We start from the raw sequence: 20,269 nt of genomic DNA on the forward strand, positions 1-20,269 counted from the left end.
TACTAGTATTTTGTTAGTTAGAATTCCACCAGTAATACTCAACCAGTCAGTTAACTTTCCCTCAAGACAGTAACATCTGTAAACCAAGTTAGTGACTGATTATAACTGGTGCTAGACAGTGGTGAAATAACTTGTTAATAGTTGTACACACGTTTGTGACTTACGTCTCTCCTCATCACATTTCCACACAGCACTGACTGACTATCTAAATAAGTTCTTACCAAAAAAATACACATGTTCACTCATACATGTTTGTGAGCTGGTGGTGAGACACAAACTTTCGCATTTAGTACATTGAATATCTACAACTCTTGCATTGAGATGTAGACCAGTTAATGTACTGGCTGCAGATATTGTCACTGACACACTGACAATCATGATTATGCTGACTGACATTGAGACATTACCTGGGTGACTTCCAGCCATGAACTTTATGCACATACATGTTATCTTACTCAATGTGACCTTCATCTTCAGGTGTGAATCAGGTGGGAGCTAGGCATAAATTATGGTATAAAATGCAATCAGAATGAACAGCACTCGCAGACTCGCTTTTATCGACATTGAAATTTAGCTGTGTCATAGTTCGAATCCAACATTTTGCATATAAGAGTGGATGCTAACACATAGATGTTAACTGATTGAATTATAGCTGCTAACTCCAGACCCATTATTGGGTGGAAGTATATAAAGGCAGATGTACAAATAATTAATGAATTCAGTAATTACATTTTACTTTACAATAATATAATGTCCAAATATATTAGTGGGGTCAACCTACTTAGCCCAACAATAATATTGGCTTACTGTATGCCAAATGTTTATAAAAGTATTAAAGTTCGAAGTACTATTTGATTAATACACTGCACACCAACACAGTGGTTTTCTGAATTTCACATAAAATTCTCAGATTAAAAATTTTTCTAATTTATTAAATTTCTTAATTAGTGGTACTATCTGAATCAGAGTACAATGTCAAATCTGGGAAATAAACAAGCTAAGGCCTCAAATGACGAAAGTAATGTCATGTGGGTCAAAACTTGAATTACAAATATTTTCCTGTTTTATAAGTTTCCAGGAAAAGAACACTACTTATGGGAAAGAGTAAAACTATGGCTATCCAGTAAGCTAGGTCTTTTTGTGAATAAACTGTTGCTGGTTTACAACATTTTTATGATTACATGTTATTGGAACAACTCCAGTTCTTAATTTCTCTCAACTAACAAGGTTTTAGGCAAAACTAAATACACCATTAGAATCATCTGATATGAATTATGACGTGAATAATAACATTATGTAAAGTAATGTACAAATAATAATCTGGCAACTTTTTGTACACAAGAACATGCAGCGTGTGTGTAGGTGGAAGCAACCAAAGATGAGAAAACAAATTAGTTATCTAAAGGAATAGAAACGTTGCAAAAGGATTAAGCCTATCTTGCTACATTTCAACAACTGCCCCTGAAATTACTGAAATTACTGCTGTCTCTTTTCCAGTACCATGTGTTAGTCTGACCTCTACACAGGTAACCCTCTGGTGTGCCTGCTGGTTATATCATTGAGACACTCAAACCACCCATCCTGGCAATGTGCAAGATTTGTGTAGGGAACAGAGTAATATTTTAATATAGTCATATAAAATGCTTTGTACTAGTTAGTTTTCTCTTGTGTAGCTCTGTTTCTTCAATATTACATTACAAAAATAGCAAACAATAACTACTACATTATTTGGCATTGAGATAAAAAGTTTTATAGTGCTGAAGCACACACAGCAAGAAATCAACCTGTTGTTTTGTCCTTGTACTTTGAGTACAACAAATATGAGTAACTGACTGTCATAAGGAATCTTCATTCTTACTACCTTTACACAAGCCAATGAAAATTAAAACACTAATATCAATCAGAACATTGTGGAATTTTAATTCATCTGTCAAGAAGTACATTACAAATACATCCACAATATATATATAAAAAAATAACACCAGTAAAATATGATAAAAGTAATTCCTGCATATATTTTTCATATTTTTCAAGGAAAATTTTACTATAAATTCATATGTAAAGTATATGGAAGTTAAACTGCAGAGAAAAAGATAGCTACATGTCCATTACATTTGTAAGTCTGGTGAAATACCAATGAAAAACTGAATTTCATGAAAAACACAATTTCAAAGTCTCTTTCTGTGACAACACACTGGACCCAAAATAACATTTTTTTTACTGGACCAGACAAATGGTTGCTGAAACATCACTATCTAGAATGCCAGCTTTGATTGTTTCCCAGTCAACTCTTTCCAAATGATTCAAAACTAAAGCACAACAGAAGCCAATTCCAATTCTGCCATTGTAAGAACACTTTATTGGTACTGCAATCTGGTTATTTCAAGAAGCACTGCCCATCGCCTTTCTAACTGACACATTAGTCTGCAACATTAAATAGTTCTGTTGGTCATAAATTAATGTTGTATGAAAATAGCTGTGAAACTTTCAACAGTCTGGCCAGTTTCTGCAATTTAACAGAAGTACTGAAGATTTTTATAACATGAGGTGATGATCTGATGATGTCAGTAGAAATTTGAAATTTAGAACTATCCTACTAGTTTACAACTAAAGACAAAAGTGAGATGTCAGATACCATGTATTTTGCAATGAGTACCAAGAGAAGCAAAATTCAATGTGCTGCATGCGTGCACGCACGCACGCACACACACACACACACACACACACACACAGAGAGAGAGAGAGAGAGAGAGAGAGAGAGAGAGAGAGAGAGAGAGAGAGAGAGAGGGGGGGGGGGGGGGGGATGGGGCGAGAGGGAAATCACTCTCTTACCAAAGGAAAAATATAAAATTAAATAGTCCAGATGCACAGTTAACACAAGCAATACTTAATCTACATCGATAATGTTTTTCTACACAAACTTGAATAGTTTCAAATTACAAATACATACTGTACATTAATACTTACAGATCCCAGCTGGGGATCATACAATCTTTGTATTAGTTGCACAACAGTGGACTTTCCACAGCCCGAACTTCCCACTAGGGCAACTGTCTCTCCTGGTTTGATTTTTAGTTCCAGTCCATGCAGCACCTGCAATATCCCTCAAAAAATTACAAGGGACAGACAGATATTAACCCTGCTACAGATGGACTCTTTGCATTCTGTGCTGAGACTGCTTTTGTTATGGCCAGTGCCTGTGCTGAGAGATGGTGTTCTAGCTGATATGAAATACTTATCACACTTTTCGGAAACTATTAGGTGAAAAATTTTTATTGTTGCACATCATGTAGTCTGATATCTTCACTCAATAAAGAACTGAATTTCTTTTCATTACCCATTATACACACTGTGCTGCATCAAATTATGCAAAATGTTGCCTGTGTTGAGAGATGGGATTCTAGCCAATATGAAATGAAAAAATTTGATTTTTGTACATATTAAAGCCTGATATCTTCACTCAAAGAACTGAATTTCTTTTCATAATTCATCATAGTTACTGCACTGCATCAAACAAAGTAAAAGACTGCACAAAATTTTAAAGAGTTCTCACAGGTAAAAACACATTGCGTAAGCTTTATGCATGTTTGACATTAGCTCATACACTGCACTGAATGAAATGTATATAATATATCAAAATTTTCTTTAAAATTGAGAGCAGAACGAGATCTCATTTTGTTCTTGAGTTAATGGGTCTTACATCCAAGGGATGCTTGCACACAATGTAGCCACTCATGTCCTTGTGCATCGCAGATCATGTGGTCATAACAATTGCCATATTCACAAGCAATTCACGATACAGAATTGAGGTTTTCTGCAAAAGACAGCACACAATGAGACATGTATATTGCACTATAAATACTCGAAACTTGCTTATTCACCAAGATATAGAAGTAATTTGTCTGCAGCAGTGAGAGGTCGGCACCTCAGGGAGCATTCAGACGTCCACAGCACTATAGGAAAAGCCAAGTGGTGCACACATACATGTCCACAACATCTGGGCAATGGTGATCAGGATGTGTATACATGCCCACAGTAGCAAAAGGATCAAATGTGTACACTTGTTGTTAAGTGTGCACTAATGTAATAAAGTATAATTTAGATAAAAACAAGTACTTTGTAAGAATTTCCTTTCAGAAGAATAATATAGATATATTTTATCTGTGATTCCTCACAATGTCTAGAAACTTTATGATTCATTATGAGGGGGAGGAAGGGGAGATTGTTTTGTGCATTATGTTAGGTCGTCGTTCGTTATGACTCTTTATGTCCTCCATTCATCAGCTTCTGATTATTGTGTCAGCAGATCTGCCATTCTTATTTTAGCGCAATGTTGGATTTTCTGCCCAAGTGCCTGGATATGTGGTGGTCCCGTGGTTATCATAACCTCTTGTAAAAAAATCAGTCTTCTGAAAACACTCCCTGGAGGCACATAGAAGTGAGTGCCTTTAACTTGCAAAAGATGCTGTGTGGTATAATCCATTAGCAGATGGTATGTCATTTGCAGCACATTATTCTATACTCACAAGAGCTGAATATGGGGATATGTTACATTCCCTTACAATGTGGTGGTGTTATTTAAGAGCTGTCTGAGCAGTAACTTGTACAGAATGTCTGTGTGATGTTCTGCTGACTTCCATTTTCACTTTGCTTCAAGCAACCCAGCAAATTCCACCATAGATGCTGTATGTGATAAAGCCTCAACATTACACAGAGGTAATGTGCACTTCTGAACCAATGTACTATTTCTCGTTGAATTTGATTGAGGTTTTCAAGTTGGTCAGAATCTTCCATCACTAATAGTAATGGCTCAACTTCTGTATGCATTGAAAGGTAGTAATCACTTTTATTTCAAGGTGGCTAAACAATAATTTATGTCTATAAGGCACCAGTCCAGGTGCCAAGCCATCATATTCCATCCAAATACCACTATGTCAACTGCATACAGAGTAAGCTACGTTCGGTCTACAAGTGGCACTTTGACTGTAAAAACCAGGTATATGACTGGCCTCAGCAGCAATCTTTGTGACACACCAGCACCTATGTCATCTAGAGAGATCCCATATTGGATACACAGGTGAAAGGTTGTTACCTGAAGATAAGTACAGAGGTGAAAGATATGTGGCAATGGGAAACTGATGATTAAAAGGCTTGCAACCCACAGGCTTTCATAAGCACAGACGACATCCATAAAAGAATTCCCAATGCTCCATTGCATCCATAGCCTCCCCCACAGCACATAATTTGATGGGCTATGTAATGTACATGCCAATGCCCAACTCCTCCTAGGGATAATTTTTTCCACTTGCTCTTTCAGCAGAAGTCTCTCCAAGTATAGCTTCTCACATAATTTTTAAATCAAGAACTGTGGGTTTATTCATCAATAACTCTTTCGGAGATACACCTCTTTGTCTGCCTTCGGTATTGTCACTATCTTTGCATGTTTCCGTGCCTCCAGTTAATGACACGTATGGATCCTTTCTAATGCTTCCCCACTTCGTCTTTGTCAACCTTCGTTTTCATTAGAGTATTTGTATTTGTATTTGAGTAACCTGCTCTTTCTTTAAACTTCCCCAATATATCCCTCTTTCCACTGGAAGGAAGGATCTATTAGTTCCAAAAGCAAGGAACCGTATCTCTCTAAAATTCATATGCGTCGATCAGCAGTACTACACATCTTGTCCCTTGAATGTAAATACTCATAATTGCCACCAACTCTGCCTTATAATTTAGAAATATGGAATATGATACAGAAAACAGCTACTATGTAGTAGGACATATTTGGAGGCTGGCACTCAGCCTGTCAGTATTTTGAGTCTTTCCAGTGTTAAGCTGGCAGTTTAACACTGACGGAGTGATGGGGATGAATCGTATCACTGGTACCTTGTATAGCTTGAAAAAACTTGTATTCTCTCACTGACCAAATATATTTGGTTTGGTCCTCTGGATGTTCAACCTGCAAGAAATCTACAGCAAAGGCATCAGCCATATTCATGAAATCTCCTCTAATCTGAAATGGTAGTATCTCCTGGCAGCAGTGGGGAAGAGCCTCTTAACATCTGCCAGGCTGTGTCATCATTTAGTTAGGGCATAAAGATCTTGGCAGCCCACACCTGATTTCTGTACATGTTGATAGCAATTTTACTTCATGTAGTGAACAATTATGCAACCACTTTATGACTGGATTTTAAGTTAATTGATGTAAAACCAATTTTATGGGCACTGAAATTGAGCCAATGTGGCTGTGGTTGCCATAAGTGGTCATGCTGGGCTACTGACTGTTATAGTGTTCTATGCAGAATCACAAAGTGGATCTAAGGCCATTATTACACTATCATATTTCTTTGACAAAGAAATGTGATCAAATATTCATCAAATTTCTCTGACAAAGATATTTGATGTGATGCTTAGAAGGGGTATTACAGAGTCGTCATATTTTTCAACAAATTGAAGATGGTAGACAACACCTTGTTATTGTGCACTGCAGTTGCTAACACCACAATTGCGTTGTGTGTGTATTTGGAAGAAAAGCAGCAGCAAAAAAGGAAACATACTTGGATGAAGCCATAGGTATTACGTCGAAATAATAAAAACATTCAGCAAAATTTGTTACGAGAGCACAAACTTTGTTGTGAGAGCTGCAAGTGGAGGACGTCAAGTCTTAAATAAATTACTTACAAATGGATGAGAGAGTATATCAGTCTAATAGATGAGAGTGTATTTCAGTTGCTCAGTGAAGTGCCTTCTCATATTACAAAACAGAATACTCTCTTGAGAAATAGTGGTGATTGTGGACATGAAGTCATCTGCAGCATATTCCACCTGCCCATCAACACACAATTAATAACATGCAACGTGCTCCTTGCTATGCCCCCCTCCAGCCCCCATCACCCTAGTCAAAACAAGTGTATTTTAAAAAATAAAGAGAGTCGAAGGAACACACACCAACTTTGAAGCAATGTTTACAAACACATTACAGAGGCACCAAACAGCAATAGTGACACCAATGCTCCAAGTGGTTACATTTCACATTGCAGTGAACAGAAGACATAGGGACTTTATTTGACAACAGGTGAGATATGATAAAGTTTTGTGTTACACCATCAAATTTCTTTGACATACATATTTGACATATCAACTTTGACAAAGAAATAGGATACTGTAATACTGGTCTATGGCAGGTGTGGCAATAAAAGACAGAAAAAAGAAAGCTCAAGTTTTAAATTTTACATTTAAGAAAACATTCACGCAGGAGAATTGTACATACACACTGTTGTTTGACCGTTGCACAGATTTCCATATGGACAACATAGTAATAGGGATCCCTAGCACAGAGAAGCAACTGAAAGATTTGAAAATGAATAAGCTGCCTGGTTCAGGTGGAACCCCAATTCGGTTTTATGAAGAGTACTCTACAGCATTGGCCCCTTGCTTTGCTTGCATTTATCATGAATTTCAGGTCCCGTGCAAAGGCTCAAGTAATTGAAAAATAGTCCAGGTGACTCCTGCATGTAAGAAGCAGAAGAGAATGGACCCACAAAATTACACACCACTATCCTTAACATTGGTTTGCTGCACAATTCTTGAACATATTCTCAGTCTGAATACCATAAATTTCCTTGAAACAAAAAACCTTTTGTCCATGAATCATCACAGTTTTAGAAAGCACTGCTGATGCTGATGTGAAATGCAGCTTGCCCTTTTCTCAAATGATATAGTGCAAACTATGGATGAACAGCAATAGACAGATTCCATGTTTTTACATTTCTGCAAGCACTGGACACAAAGGCCCACTGCACACTGTTAACAAAGATAAGAGCATGTGGAACAGGTTCCCAGATACACGAGCTACTCAAAGTCTTCGTAGCTAGTGGAATCCAGTACGTTGTCTTTGACGGCGGGTATTCATCAGAGACAAGGGTATTCAGGAGTGCCCCACAGAAGTGAGATACGACTGGTTTAAATTTCTGCATATATAAGTTATATGGCAGACAGAATGGGCAACAATCTGTGACTGTTTGCTGATGATACTGTGGTATATGGGAAGGTGTCATCATTGAGTGACTGTACAAGGATAAAAGATGATTCAGACAAAATTTCTAGTTGGTGTGATGAATGGCAGCTAGCTCTAAATGTAAAAACCATAAGTTAATGTAAACAAGTAGCAAAAACAAACCCATAATGTTCAAATACAGTGTAAGCAGTGTTTCACTTCATTTAAGAACTGGGTATAATGTTGCAAAGTAATATGAAGTGGAATGAAATGTAAGGATTGTAGTGGGAAAGGCAAATGGTTGACTCTGGGGAATTTTAGGAAAATATGGATCATTCATAAAGGAGAACACCTACAGGACAACAGTGCAACATACAAGTATTCTTGAGTACTGTTTGAGCATTTGGGATCCACAACAGATCAGCTTAAAGGAAGACATCAAAGCAATTAAAAGGCAGACTGCCAGATTTGTTACCCACAGGTTTGAACAACACACAGTTATTATGGAGATGCTTTAGGAACCCAAATGGAAATCCCTGGAGAGAAGGTGACACTCTTTTTCAGGAATGCTACTGAGAAAATTTGGAGAACCAGCATTTGAAGCTACTGCAGATGATTCACTGCTGCTAACACACATTTCTCATAAGGATCACAAAGAGAAATTAGTGGCCATAAAGAGGCATATAGACAGTTGTTTTGCCTATCCCCTAAATCGCCTGCGTCGCAAAGGGGTACCTTACACGTGGCCTTCTGACTGCAATCAGGCTTTCACCCACCTGAAGACGATGCTGAAATCTGCCCCTTGCCTGATGCCTTTCTCTCCGGATCGTCCCTTGGTTGTGGCGGCCGATGCCTCAGCGTACAGGATTGGGGCAGTCTTGGCACACAGGAATGAGGATGGGTCGGAACAACCTGTGGCATATGCATCCAAGACGTTAACACCTGCACAAAGGAATTACTCTCAGATCAGAAAGGAGGCTCTTGCCATTATTTTTGCAGTTCAGAAATTTCACATTTACCTGTTTGGGGCGCAGTTCACCCTCCTCATGGATCACAAGCCCTTAGTGTCACTTTACGGGCCCCATTCGCACCTCCCAGAACGGGCGGCTCAGCGTCTTCAGTGCTTGGCGTTGTTCTTGCCTAATTACACTTACACCATCCACTATAAGCCCACCAGTCAACACACTAATGCAGATGCCTTGTCACGTCTCCCAGCAAGACCTGATCCGGCGTTCAAGCAGCAGGAAGTCATGTGCTTCCACATCGACTCTACCCGCCTGGAGACTCTCGATGGATTTTCGCTGACGGCCACACAAATCGCTGCTTCCACGCGCAGGGACCCCATTCTGCGGCAAGCCCTCTGTTATGTGACCCATGGTTGGCCTCCCTACCTTACCAGACATTTGAAAACTGACTTCAGCCCGTGGCCATTGAAGGCTTTCCTCAGACGTTGGTCACAGATAATGGGCCCCAATTCACGGCGTCCTCGTTCCAGGCCCTCTGCTTCGCTAACGGTATCAAACACATTCGCTCTCCCCCCTTCCATCCTTCATCCAATGGCGCGGCGGAACGCTGGTCCGCACTTTCAAACAGCAGCTGATGAAATCGGTAGAGCCGTCGCCCACCACCTCGGCCCTCACCTTGTTTCTAAGCACCTAGCGCCCTACACCAGTGGTCAGTCATAGTCCTGCCGAATACCTTTACGGGCGACAACCTCGGACCCTCCTCCACCTGCTGACACCATCCCCTTCTGGGCCCCGCTCTCACCCTTCCCGGCGCTACGCCCCGGGCATGGCCATGTGGGCCCGCTCCTATGGCAGCACACCTGCATGGACGCCCGCTATGGTGACAGCGGCTCATGGGCAGCGAGTGACGACCGTACAGACACACAGGTGGCTCGAGCATCACCACCATAACCAACTCCGCCCTCGGGCCCCTGCCTCGATTCCTCCCCCACCGCCTTCCCTAGTTCCTGGTGCGGACACGTCCCTTGAGGTGGAGCCCTTCCCTTCAACCTCCACCTCCTTGCCGGCTCTGCAGGCACCCCTTCCACCTCGCCAGCATATAGAGACACCCACTGACCCCCTGCCCTCTGGTGACACCTTGATGGATGCCGCAGACAGTCTGCCGTCCACTCCCCCAGTGGTCCCTCCGGACGTCTCACAACCCATGCCCTCGTTCCGCCCGCCTCGGCATCGTCCGGAGCATTTCTGTCCCTATGCACCAATTCCGGGGGGGCGGGGGGGGGGGGGGGGGGGGGAGGGGGGGGAGGAGTAATCTAGTACCTTCCACCACGGAAGTCGAACACACGGCAGAACAAATGGATGTGGTCAGCCCATAGAGGGCTCCGCCTCCGCGGCGGCTATTCCGCGCAACGGCTCTCACGCAGCGAGGGCGCCACCGCTAAGCCACGTGCAGACAGCAGACAATAGCCGCTGGTTTCATATATAGGGACCCGCTCTGCCCTAGTTCAGCCAGTCTGGTACTCGCTCTGGATTTTGTTTCTATCTCGGCGGTACTGCGTTCTGGTCGTTGCTCGTTGTTGACATTTGCCTGGCTCTGGTTCCGAGTGGATTTACATTTGGTGTTTGGTGTTGTGGTTTCCACAAGCCTCCGTTGTTTGTCTCTTCCTTGTTGTGTCACTCGTCGGTCGTGGTTGGTTGTTGTCGGTTGTCGTTGGTCTGTCGTCCGACTTGTCCTGTGTTTACCTGGTGGTGCGTGCTCCACCGCCAGCGGCTTCCCTGCCTGGTGGCTCCGATCCGCGGCCCAAGGCGTTCCCGCTGTTTGGCGACGAGGTAAACTGAACATAGCAGTATGGAAGAGAAATTACTCACTCTCTTAGAGCAACAGCAGCAGCTCATGCGACAGTAGCAGCAGCAGTTGGAGGTCTTACGGACCTCACTGCAGTTGCTCTCGGACAGGGTCAATAAGGGGGATTCCCTCCCACCTCTTTCCCCAGGTGCCCCGCTTTCAGACACATTCCCATGTCCACCGTCGTTCACACCATTCAACTACGCAAAAGAGGATTGGGAAACGTACCTGCATCATCTGAAGCAACATTTCACAGCCTTTCAGGTGTTGGATGACTCTCTGCAGCAGTCGTTGTTCTTGTCTTGAGCATCACTGGACACGTTTTTCTTGCTCCGCAAGTTGGCACCGTTGGCCGACCCCATGGCTCTCTCCTTTCACGAGATCTGTGTGTTGCTAACTAACTATTATTCCCAGTGATGCCACGTGGTTGCGTCTCGCTTGGAATTCCATCAATACCACAAGCAGCCGGGTCAGTCCTACCATTCCTGGGTGATGGATTTGCAAGGCCTCAGCCGCAAATGCAACTTCACATGCACCAATCAGCAGTGCAAGGCGTCATATGCAGATTCGTTAATTCGGGGTATGGTCGTTCAACTGGCGCTCGATCCAGAGGTCCGCACTGCGGCGTTAAAGTTGGACAACCCCTCGTTGGAAGACATTCTGCGTATTGCCCATTCCTTCAAAATTGCTCAAGCGGTGAACGAACATCTCATGGCGCAGCCCCAGGTGGCAGCGGTCGAGTCCACTTCCCGCTCCACTCCTTATCGCCGTCGACAGGGCACAGTCTCCAGAGGACACCGCCGACAAGATTCCTCGCTGTCTGATGTCTCTATGGCGTCCGAACCGCCAATCGCCCCTCGACGTCGGCCACGTGGCCCCCTCCCGTCGTGCCCCCAGTGCTTCTCGGCCCACACTCGAGTTGACTGTCCCCATCGCTGGAAGACCTGGCTCTGTGAGATCTATCTGTTGTAGCCACTCGACCCGCCCCCGTCCCGCACCTGTGCGCCAACAGGAGGCCGTCCATGCTTTACACGCAGTCGCCCCTCAGACCGACACATTGGTTCAAAAGTTATTCCTCACCCTACGCATCTTTAATGAGGACATCCGTTTTCAGGTCGATACGGGGGCCACAGTTTCTTTGGTCCATCTGACGACGTATGCACGTCTCGGGTCTCCAGAATTGTCCCCACCCTCTCGGAGGTTGGTCGCCTACGGCGAAGGTTCCATCCCACTCCACGGGCAGTTTTCTGTTATGGCCATCCATTGGCAGTTTTCTGTTATGGCCATCTAGAAAAATGTTCCCCGGCCCCATACCCTGTTTGTGGAGGACCACCCGTCGTCTTCGGACATTTTTGGACTAGATGCGTTTACACGGTTTGGCTTCTCCATTCAAGACAAAGTGCAATTCGTTTCAACTACGGTTCCATTTAAGGACCTAGATGATCTGTGCACGTCCTTTTCCTCCCTGTTTTCGGCTGCCCTGGGCTGCGCTTCCAATTTCCAGGCACACATCACTTTACTGCCGAATGCATGGCCTCACTTTTGTCGGGCTCAGCCTATTGCGGTAGCTTTGCGTGCGGCTGTCAAGCAGGAACTTGATCGGCTCCAGGCTGTGGGGGTTATTGAGCCAGTACAATCGAGTGCCTGGACAATGCCCTTAGTGGTCATCAAGAAACCCAATTGGTCGCTTCGTCTTTGTGGGGATTTTGGGGCTACGGTCAATGATCAGTCTTTGGTCGAAACTTATCCCATTCCTCGACAGGAAGACCTTCTGGCTAAACTGGCAGGTGGCGAGTACTTTTCTAAGATTGATCTGGCAGAAGCCTATCACCAATTGCCGTTGGATGAGGAATCGCAGGCCATCATCGTCATCAACACACCTTTCGGTCTCTATAAATACAAGCGTCTTCCGTTTGGCATTTTCTCTGCCCCTGCGATTTTCCAGCGGTATCTCGAGCAACTTACGCAACCAATACCGGCTTGTGTCAATTACCTCGATGATATCTTAGTCACGGGGCGCACGTGCCAGGAACATCTGGGCAACCTCAGTACCTTATTGCACACCCTGCAGGCTGCGGGTTTACGTTGTCGACTGGAGAAGTGCAGTTTTTTTCAACTGGAAGTGGAGTACTTAGGACATTGGCTCAGTGAAGATGGCATCGTCCTTCAGACCATAATGTCGCAGCTATCGATGCCCTTCCCCGTCCACAAAACTTATCCGAACTCCAGGTATTTTTGGGGAAAGTCAATTATTACTTAAAGTTCCTACCCCAAGCCGCCCACGTCGCGCATCCCCTAAATCGCCTGCGTCGCGAAGGGGTACCTTACACGTGGACTTCTGCCTGCAATCAGGCTTTCACCCGCCTGAAGACGATGCTGAAATCTGCCCCTTGCCTGACGCCTTTCTCTCCGGATCGTCCCTTGGTGGTGGCGGTCGATGCCTCAGCGTACAGGATTGGGGCAGTCTTGGCACACACGAATGAAGATGGGTCGGAACAACCTGTGGCATATGCATCCAAGACGTTAACACCTGCACAAAGGAATTACTCTCAGATCAGAAAGGAGGCTCTTGCCATTATTTTTGCAGTTCAGAAATTTCACATTTACCTGTTTGGGGCGCAGTTCACCCTCCTCATGGATCACAAGCCCTTAGTGTCGCTTTTCGGGCCCCATTCGCACCTCCCAGAATGGACGGCTCAGCATCTTCAGTGTTTGGCGTTGTTCTTGCGTAATTACACTTACACCATCCGCTGTAAGCCCACCAGTCAACACACTAATGCAGATGCCTTGTCACGTCTCCCAGCAGGACCCGATCCGGCGTTCAAGCAGCAGGAAGTCCTGTGCTTCCACATCGACTCTGCCCGCCTGGAGACTCTCGACGGATTTTCGCTGACGGCCACGCAAATCGCCGCTTCCACGCGCAGGGACCCCATTCTGCGGCAAGTCCTCCGCTATGTGACCCATGGTTGGCCTCCCTACCTTACCCGACATTTGAAAACTGACTTTAGCCCGTGGCGTCACGTCTCACACAGACTTTCGGTGATGGAGGATGTCCTCCTGTTGTCCACGGACTCGAATGCCCACCGGGTGACATCCCTTTGGACTTACGCCACCGCGTCCTGCACTTATTACACCGTGGACACTGGGGATGTCTCGCATGGAGGCGTTGACTCGACAACATGTGTATTGGCCAGGGATCGATGGACACATTGAGCACCTGGTCCGTGGTTGCACAGTGTGTGCGCATCATCAGGCTAGTCCTCCACAATCTTTCGCGCCCTGACCAACACCCAGCCAACCCTGGGAAAGGATCCATCTCGATTTTGCAGGCCCCTTCTTAGGCTCCATGTGGCTCCTCATCATTGATGCCTATTCCAAATACCCATATGTGTTTCGCATGGCGTCCACCACCACTGACGCCACCCCCACTGCCTTGGCCCAGGTGTTGGCCATTGAAGGTTTTCCTCAGACGTTGGTCACAGATAACGGCCCCAATTCACAGCGTCCTCGTTCCAGGCCTTCTGCTCCGCTAACAGTATCAAACACATTCGCTCTCCCCCCTTCCATCCTTCATCCAATGGCGCAGCGGAACGCCTGGTCCGCACTTTCAAACAGCAACTGATGAAATCAGTGGAGCCGTCGCCCACCACCTCGGCCCTCACCTTGTTTCTAAGCAACTACCGCCCTACACCAGAGGCCAGTCATAGTACTGCCGAACACCTTCACGGGCGACAACCTCGGACCCTCCTCCACCTGCTGACACCATCCCCTTCTGGGCCCCGCTCTCACCCCTACCGGCGCTACGCCCCGGGCATGGCCGTGTGGGCCCGCTCCTATGGCAGCACACCTGCATGGACGCCCGCTACGGTGACAGCGACTCATGGGCGGCGAGTGACGACCGTACAGACACACAGAGGGCTTGAGCATCGCCACCATAACCAATTCCGCCCACAGGCCCCTGCCTCGATTCCTCCCCCACCGCCTTCCCTAGTTCCTGGTGTGGACACGTCCATTGAGGTGGAGGCCTTCCCTTCAACTTCCATCCCCTTGCCAGCTCTGCAGGCACCCCTTCCATCTCGCTGGGGTATAGAGATGCCCACTGGCCCCCTGCCCTCTGGTGACACCTTGATGAATGCCGCAGACAGTCTGCCCTCCCCTCCCCCAGTGGTCCCTCCGGACGTCTCACAACCCGTGCCCTCGTTCCGCCCGCCTCGGCATCGTCCGGGCCATTGCCGCCCCTATGCACATATTTCGGGGGGAGGGGGGGGGGGGATCTAGTACCTTCCGCCGTGGAAGTCGAACACGCGGCAGAACAAATGGATGTGGTCAGCCCATAGAGGGCTCCGCCTCCGCGGTAGCTATTCCGCGCAGTGGCTCTCGCGCTGTGAGGGCGCCACCGCTAAGCCACGTGCAGACAGCGGCCAATAGCCACCCCCTCCAGTTTCGTATATAGGGACCCATTCTGCCCTAGTCCAGCCAGTCTGGTACTCGCTCTGAATTTCGTTTCTATCTTGGCAATACTGCGTTCTGGTCATTGCTCGTTGTTGACATTTGCCTGGCTCTGGTTCCGAGTGGATTTACGTTTGGTGTTTGGTGTTGTGGTTTCCACAAGCCTCCGTTGTTTGTCTCTTCCTTGTTATGTCGCTCATAGTCGATTGTGGTCAGTTGTTGTCAGTTGTCGTTGGTCTGTCGTCCAACTCTTCCTGTGTTTACCCGGTGGTGCGTGCTCCACCGCCGGCGGCTTCCCCGCCTGGCGGCTCCGATCCGCGGCCCAAGGCGTTCCCGCTGTTGGTTGTGGTTACTACAGTAACATATTGCATAAAATGAAATGTAATGCTTTTCAAATGACCAATTGCAATATTTTTCTGCAACCTGTTAGAATTCGTTTCAGCAGTTGTCAGAGATCGTGAGAAAATGGCGTTACTGTGCCTACGAAGCCACGATGAGGCAGGTAGCCCATATGTACGTGTGTATATGGCATTAAGAGATCTTACATTATGTCAAAAACGAAACAGGACATCAGAGGATATTCCAAGAGCACCGGCATTTCGTAAACCATACTAAAATCTGTAATTCAGCTTAAAGAGCACATTCATATCTCCAGATTCACAAAGAAGTAGGCCCCAAACTGATATTAAACTTTTCAGTGTGGTTTTTGGAATGCAAATTTTCTTAAGTACCAGTGCTGTATTATCTCGTGTTTAGTTCTATGGCATTATGCCATAAATTGCTAAACATAACAAAGTGCACTTGAAATTCTGCAAACAGTTGACCCTAGCTAATACTGCTTCAAATAAATTGACTACCTCTGTGGAAAAGATTAATTAAAGCCATATTTCTTTTTAGCAAATCAACAAAAATAACTTCATTGTTCTGCACTGGAATTAATACCAGACTGCCAAAAAATTGGAAATAAAATAAAATCAGAAATCTGAGACTAATAACATATTTTAGCCTTGCATAATTATGTGAATATTTTCGTTCACTTTATAGCGCACGGCCAGAGAAATCCATTTTGTTTTTCTGAGCTGTAAACCAACAGGGAAAAGCAAAATCACTAAACGTAATCACAGTTCACTTTGAGATTACCCCTCATCCCACTACAACTCAGACTGCTCTAAGCATGTGCGAATCTTGCAGGTTGGGTGCGCCAGAAAAATGTTTCTGGGTAGCATCTGGCTGCTTGTTGCTACGGCTGATACAGCCCATGTCTAGTTACCATGGATACAGCTAACAGCCGAACTTCAAGTAGCCAGAAGCAGGAGAAGGTACTGCTCATGTGCATAAGCCCGCTGGTAACTGCTCAAATGAACCTAATGTTAATGGTTGTGACATCACACCCATCGGAAGCAGTTTGTTGTTGTTAAGTATTGCATAGTCTTCATCCTAAAGCCTTCAACACATTTTACCATAGGCAGATGCCTGTGTGTGCACTGTGTTTTGTTGCTGTAAATGGCACATTTCCTTTGCAACTTAAGTTATATTTATTTTTTCCCTCATTTACATTTTATTGGTTGGTTGGTTTAAAAGAGGGGGGAAGGGACCAAACTACAAGGTCATCGGTCCCTTGTTCCTAATAAAAAATGCCCCAAGTATGAGAATAAAACAGGTGAGACACATAACACAAAACAGAAAGAAAGGAAAGACCACAAGAAGGAAGTAAAGGCAATGAACACTAAAAGGAACAAAAGAAGACAAGGAAACAACAGATACCTGCAAAAAACAGTTAGAAGAGAGTAAAACAAAGAAGCAAATTACAGTGGTACTAGGGTGGAGGACACAGAGGAACAAAGAACATGCGCTAAAACTCAGATCGAATGAGAAAACCTACCCTCACGGATGAAACATAAAACCAAATGATCCCATGAGGCGGTGTCTGCTTAAATCAATAGTCATAGGGCAGCTAAAGAAGGACAGAGCAGAAGAATATGTGCCACAGTCAACTGGGCACCACACCGACACAGGTGGGTCTTCGCGGTGCAGGAGGTAGCTGTGGATCGCCCAGGCATGCCAATGCGGAGCCAGCAGAGAACCACAGAGTCCCAGCGAGAGGCCATCATCAAGGAATTCCACACATTCGTGGTCCCCTTATGGCTCGCAGTTTGTTGTGCATACTGAGATTTTGCCATTCCGTCTCCCAAAGATGAAAAACCTTGTGGCATAATAACAAACAAAGGTCAGTTGCTGGGATTCCAATCTCGGAAATGCTTTCCGTGTAGCCTGTTTGGCCATCCTGTCAACAAGTTCATTTCCTGGGATTCCGACGTGACCAGGGGTCCAGACGAACACGACTGGACAACTGGACCGTTCCAGGACATGGACGGACTCCTGGATGTACACTACCGAAGGATGATGAGGGTAGCAATGATTGATAATTTTCAGGCTACTCAAAGAGTCAGTACATAAAAGAAAAGACTCCCCAGGGCATGAACAGAGATACTGAAGTGCACGAGAAATGGCCACCAGCTCTGCAGTGAATACATTGCAGCCATTGGCTAAGGAATGCTGTTCAATATGGCCGCCGTGAACATAGGCAAAGCCAACGCAACCATCAGCCATCAAGCCATCGGTGTAAACCACTTCAGAGGCCCGGACCAGGTCAAGAATCGATAGGAAGTGACAGTGGAGAGCCACAGCATTAACGGAGTCCTTAGGGCCACGTGAAAGGGCCAGACAAAGCTGCAGCTGGGGCATACACCATGGTGGTATATGTGAACAGACCGCAAGTAGAGGTGGTAAAGGAAAGGACTCCAGTTCAGAGAGAAGGGACCGCACGCAAACTGCAATCATTTGCCTCAACCTGGGCCACAGATGTGGGAGATGGACTGCTGCGGGCAGGAAAAGGAGACGGTAATTCGGATGCTCAAGAGAACTAGGAATGTGTGCTGCGTAACTGGTGAGCAGTTGTGCATGTCTGACCTGCAATTGAGGGACACCAGCCTCCACCAGTACGCTGGTCACGGGACTCATCCTAAAAGCTCCTGTCACTAGTCGAACCCCGCAGTGGTGCACAGGGTCGAGTAATTGCTCACTGAGGCCACAGCTGAACCATAAAGCACACTCCCATAGTCAGTTCAGGATTGGACAAGGGCTCTGTAGAGCCGCACCAGCGTAGAGCGATCTGCACCCCAATTGGTGTTGCTCAGACAACGGAGGGCATTGAGGTGTTGCCAGCACTTCTGCCTAAGCCAATGAAGATGAGGAAGCCAAGACAATCAAGCACTGAAAACCAGTCCTAAGAATCGATATGTTTCCACTACAGTGAGTGGATCATCATGAAGGTAAAGCTCTGGGTCCGAATGAACAGTACGATGCCGACAGAAGTGCACGACACACAACTTTGCGGCTGAAAACCAGAAGCCGTGGGCTAGAGCCCATGACTGTGCCTTGTGGATGGCTCCCTCTAGGTGATGCTCAGCAACACCAGTATTGGAGCAGCAGTATGAAATGCAGAAGTCATCTGCATACAGAGAAGGTGGCACAGAGGGCCCGACAGCTGCTGCTTGACCGTTAATGTCCACTAAAAATGGAGAGACACTCAATACAGAGCCCTGTGGGACTCCATTCGTCTGTATATGGATGGAACTATGGGAGGCACCAACTTGGACATAGAAGCTATGGAGCGACAGGAAGTTTTGGATGAAAATTGAGAGCGGGCCCCAGAGACCCCACTCATACAATGTGGCAAGGTAATGATGTCGCCAGGTCATGTCGTGTGCTTTACATAAGTCAAAAAAGACGGCAATCTGGAAAAGGCTGTTCAGATGGCAGACTTGAGGGACGTAAGATTGTCAGTGGTAGAGCGACCCTGGGAGGAGCTGCCCTGACATGGAGCCAGCAAGCCACATGACTTCAGGGCCCAATCCAACCGCCGACATACCATACATTCCAGCAGCTTACAAAGAATGTTGGTGAGGCTGATGTGCCGATAGCTATCCACATCAAGCGGCTTTCTACCGGGTTTGAGTACTGGAATTAGGGGTCTCTCCTCCCATTGCGATGGAAAGATGCCATCGCACCAGAGCCGGTTGAAGATGTTGAGGAGATGTTGCTTGTAGTCAGATGAGAGATGTTTAATCATCTGGCTGTGGATCCAATCAGGCCTAGAAGCTGTGTCAGGCCAATGTGCAAGGGCACTGAGGAGCTGCCATTCTGTAAATGGGGTGTTATAGGATTCACTGTGGCATGTAGGAATGAGAGGACGTACCCTTCGGGACGTACCCTTCCAGCCACCATTTGAGAGTGCATATGGCTGGGGCTAATTCTCTGACGAAGAGGCTCAAGCAAAGTGCTCAGTTAAGTGCTCAGCAAACGCGTTCGCATCGGTAGATAACACGCCATTTATGGTAACACCGGGGCACCTTTTGGAGTCTGGTACCCGAAAAGATGTTTGATCTTTGCCCAGATTTGGGAAGGTGACATATTGCACCCAATGGTTGAGATGTATATCTCCCAACACTCCTGCTTCCGTTGTTTGGTAAGTTGGCGAACGTGGGCACGGAGCCGTTTAAAGGCTATGAGGTGCTCCAGGAAAGGGTTCTGCTTATGCTGCTGTAGAGCTTGCCAATGCTCCTTAATTGCTTCAGCAACTTCTGGCAAACCACCAAGAGACTGCCTTACACCTCTGGCACCCTAAAGAGCGAGGGATCACATTTTCTGTCGCAGAAACAATTGTTGTAGTCACCTGCTCAACCATGACATCAATGTTACCGTGTGTGTGGGGGGGTGGGAGGAGTGGGGGAGGGGGTGGATCGCCAGTGACAGCAGAGGTGGAAGTTTCCCAGTCCATCTTGTTTAAAGCCCATCTGGGCAGGTGTTTGCCTGACGCCGGGGCACTAACAGGAAGATGGGGAAGTGGTCACAACCACACAGGTCGTCATGTACTCTCCAGTGGATAGATGAGAGAAGTCCTGGGCTGCAAATTGATAAATCAATGAATGACCGAGTAACTACCATGAGCCACAC

General features: G+C 45.9%; 1 protein-coding gene across 3 annotated transcripts in view; it reads right to left on the reverse strand.

Annotated features, from left to right (window-relative positions):
* Positions 1-20,269, reverse strand: part of LOC124621951 (multidrug resistance protein homolog 49-like) — an 891,132-nt gene that overhangs the window by 172,959 nt on the left and 697,904 nt on the right. For all 3 annotated transcript variants that reach the window (XM_047147468.1, XM_047147470.1, XM_047147469.1), the window contains exon 11: positions 2,968-3,093. In XM_047147468.1, the coding sequence (XP_047003424.1) occupies positions 2,968-3,093 (126 nt within the window). The remainder of the gene's footprint in view (positions 1-2,967; positions 3,094-20,269) is intronic.

The sequence above is a fragment of the Schistocerca americana genome, chromosome 7, assembly GCF_021461395.2.
Source record: "Schistocerca americana isolate TAMUIC-IGC-003095 chromosome 7, iqSchAmer2.1, whole genome shotgun sequence".
NCBI lineage: Eukaryota > Metazoa > Arthropoda > Insecta > Orthoptera > Acrididae > Schistocerca > Schistocerca americana.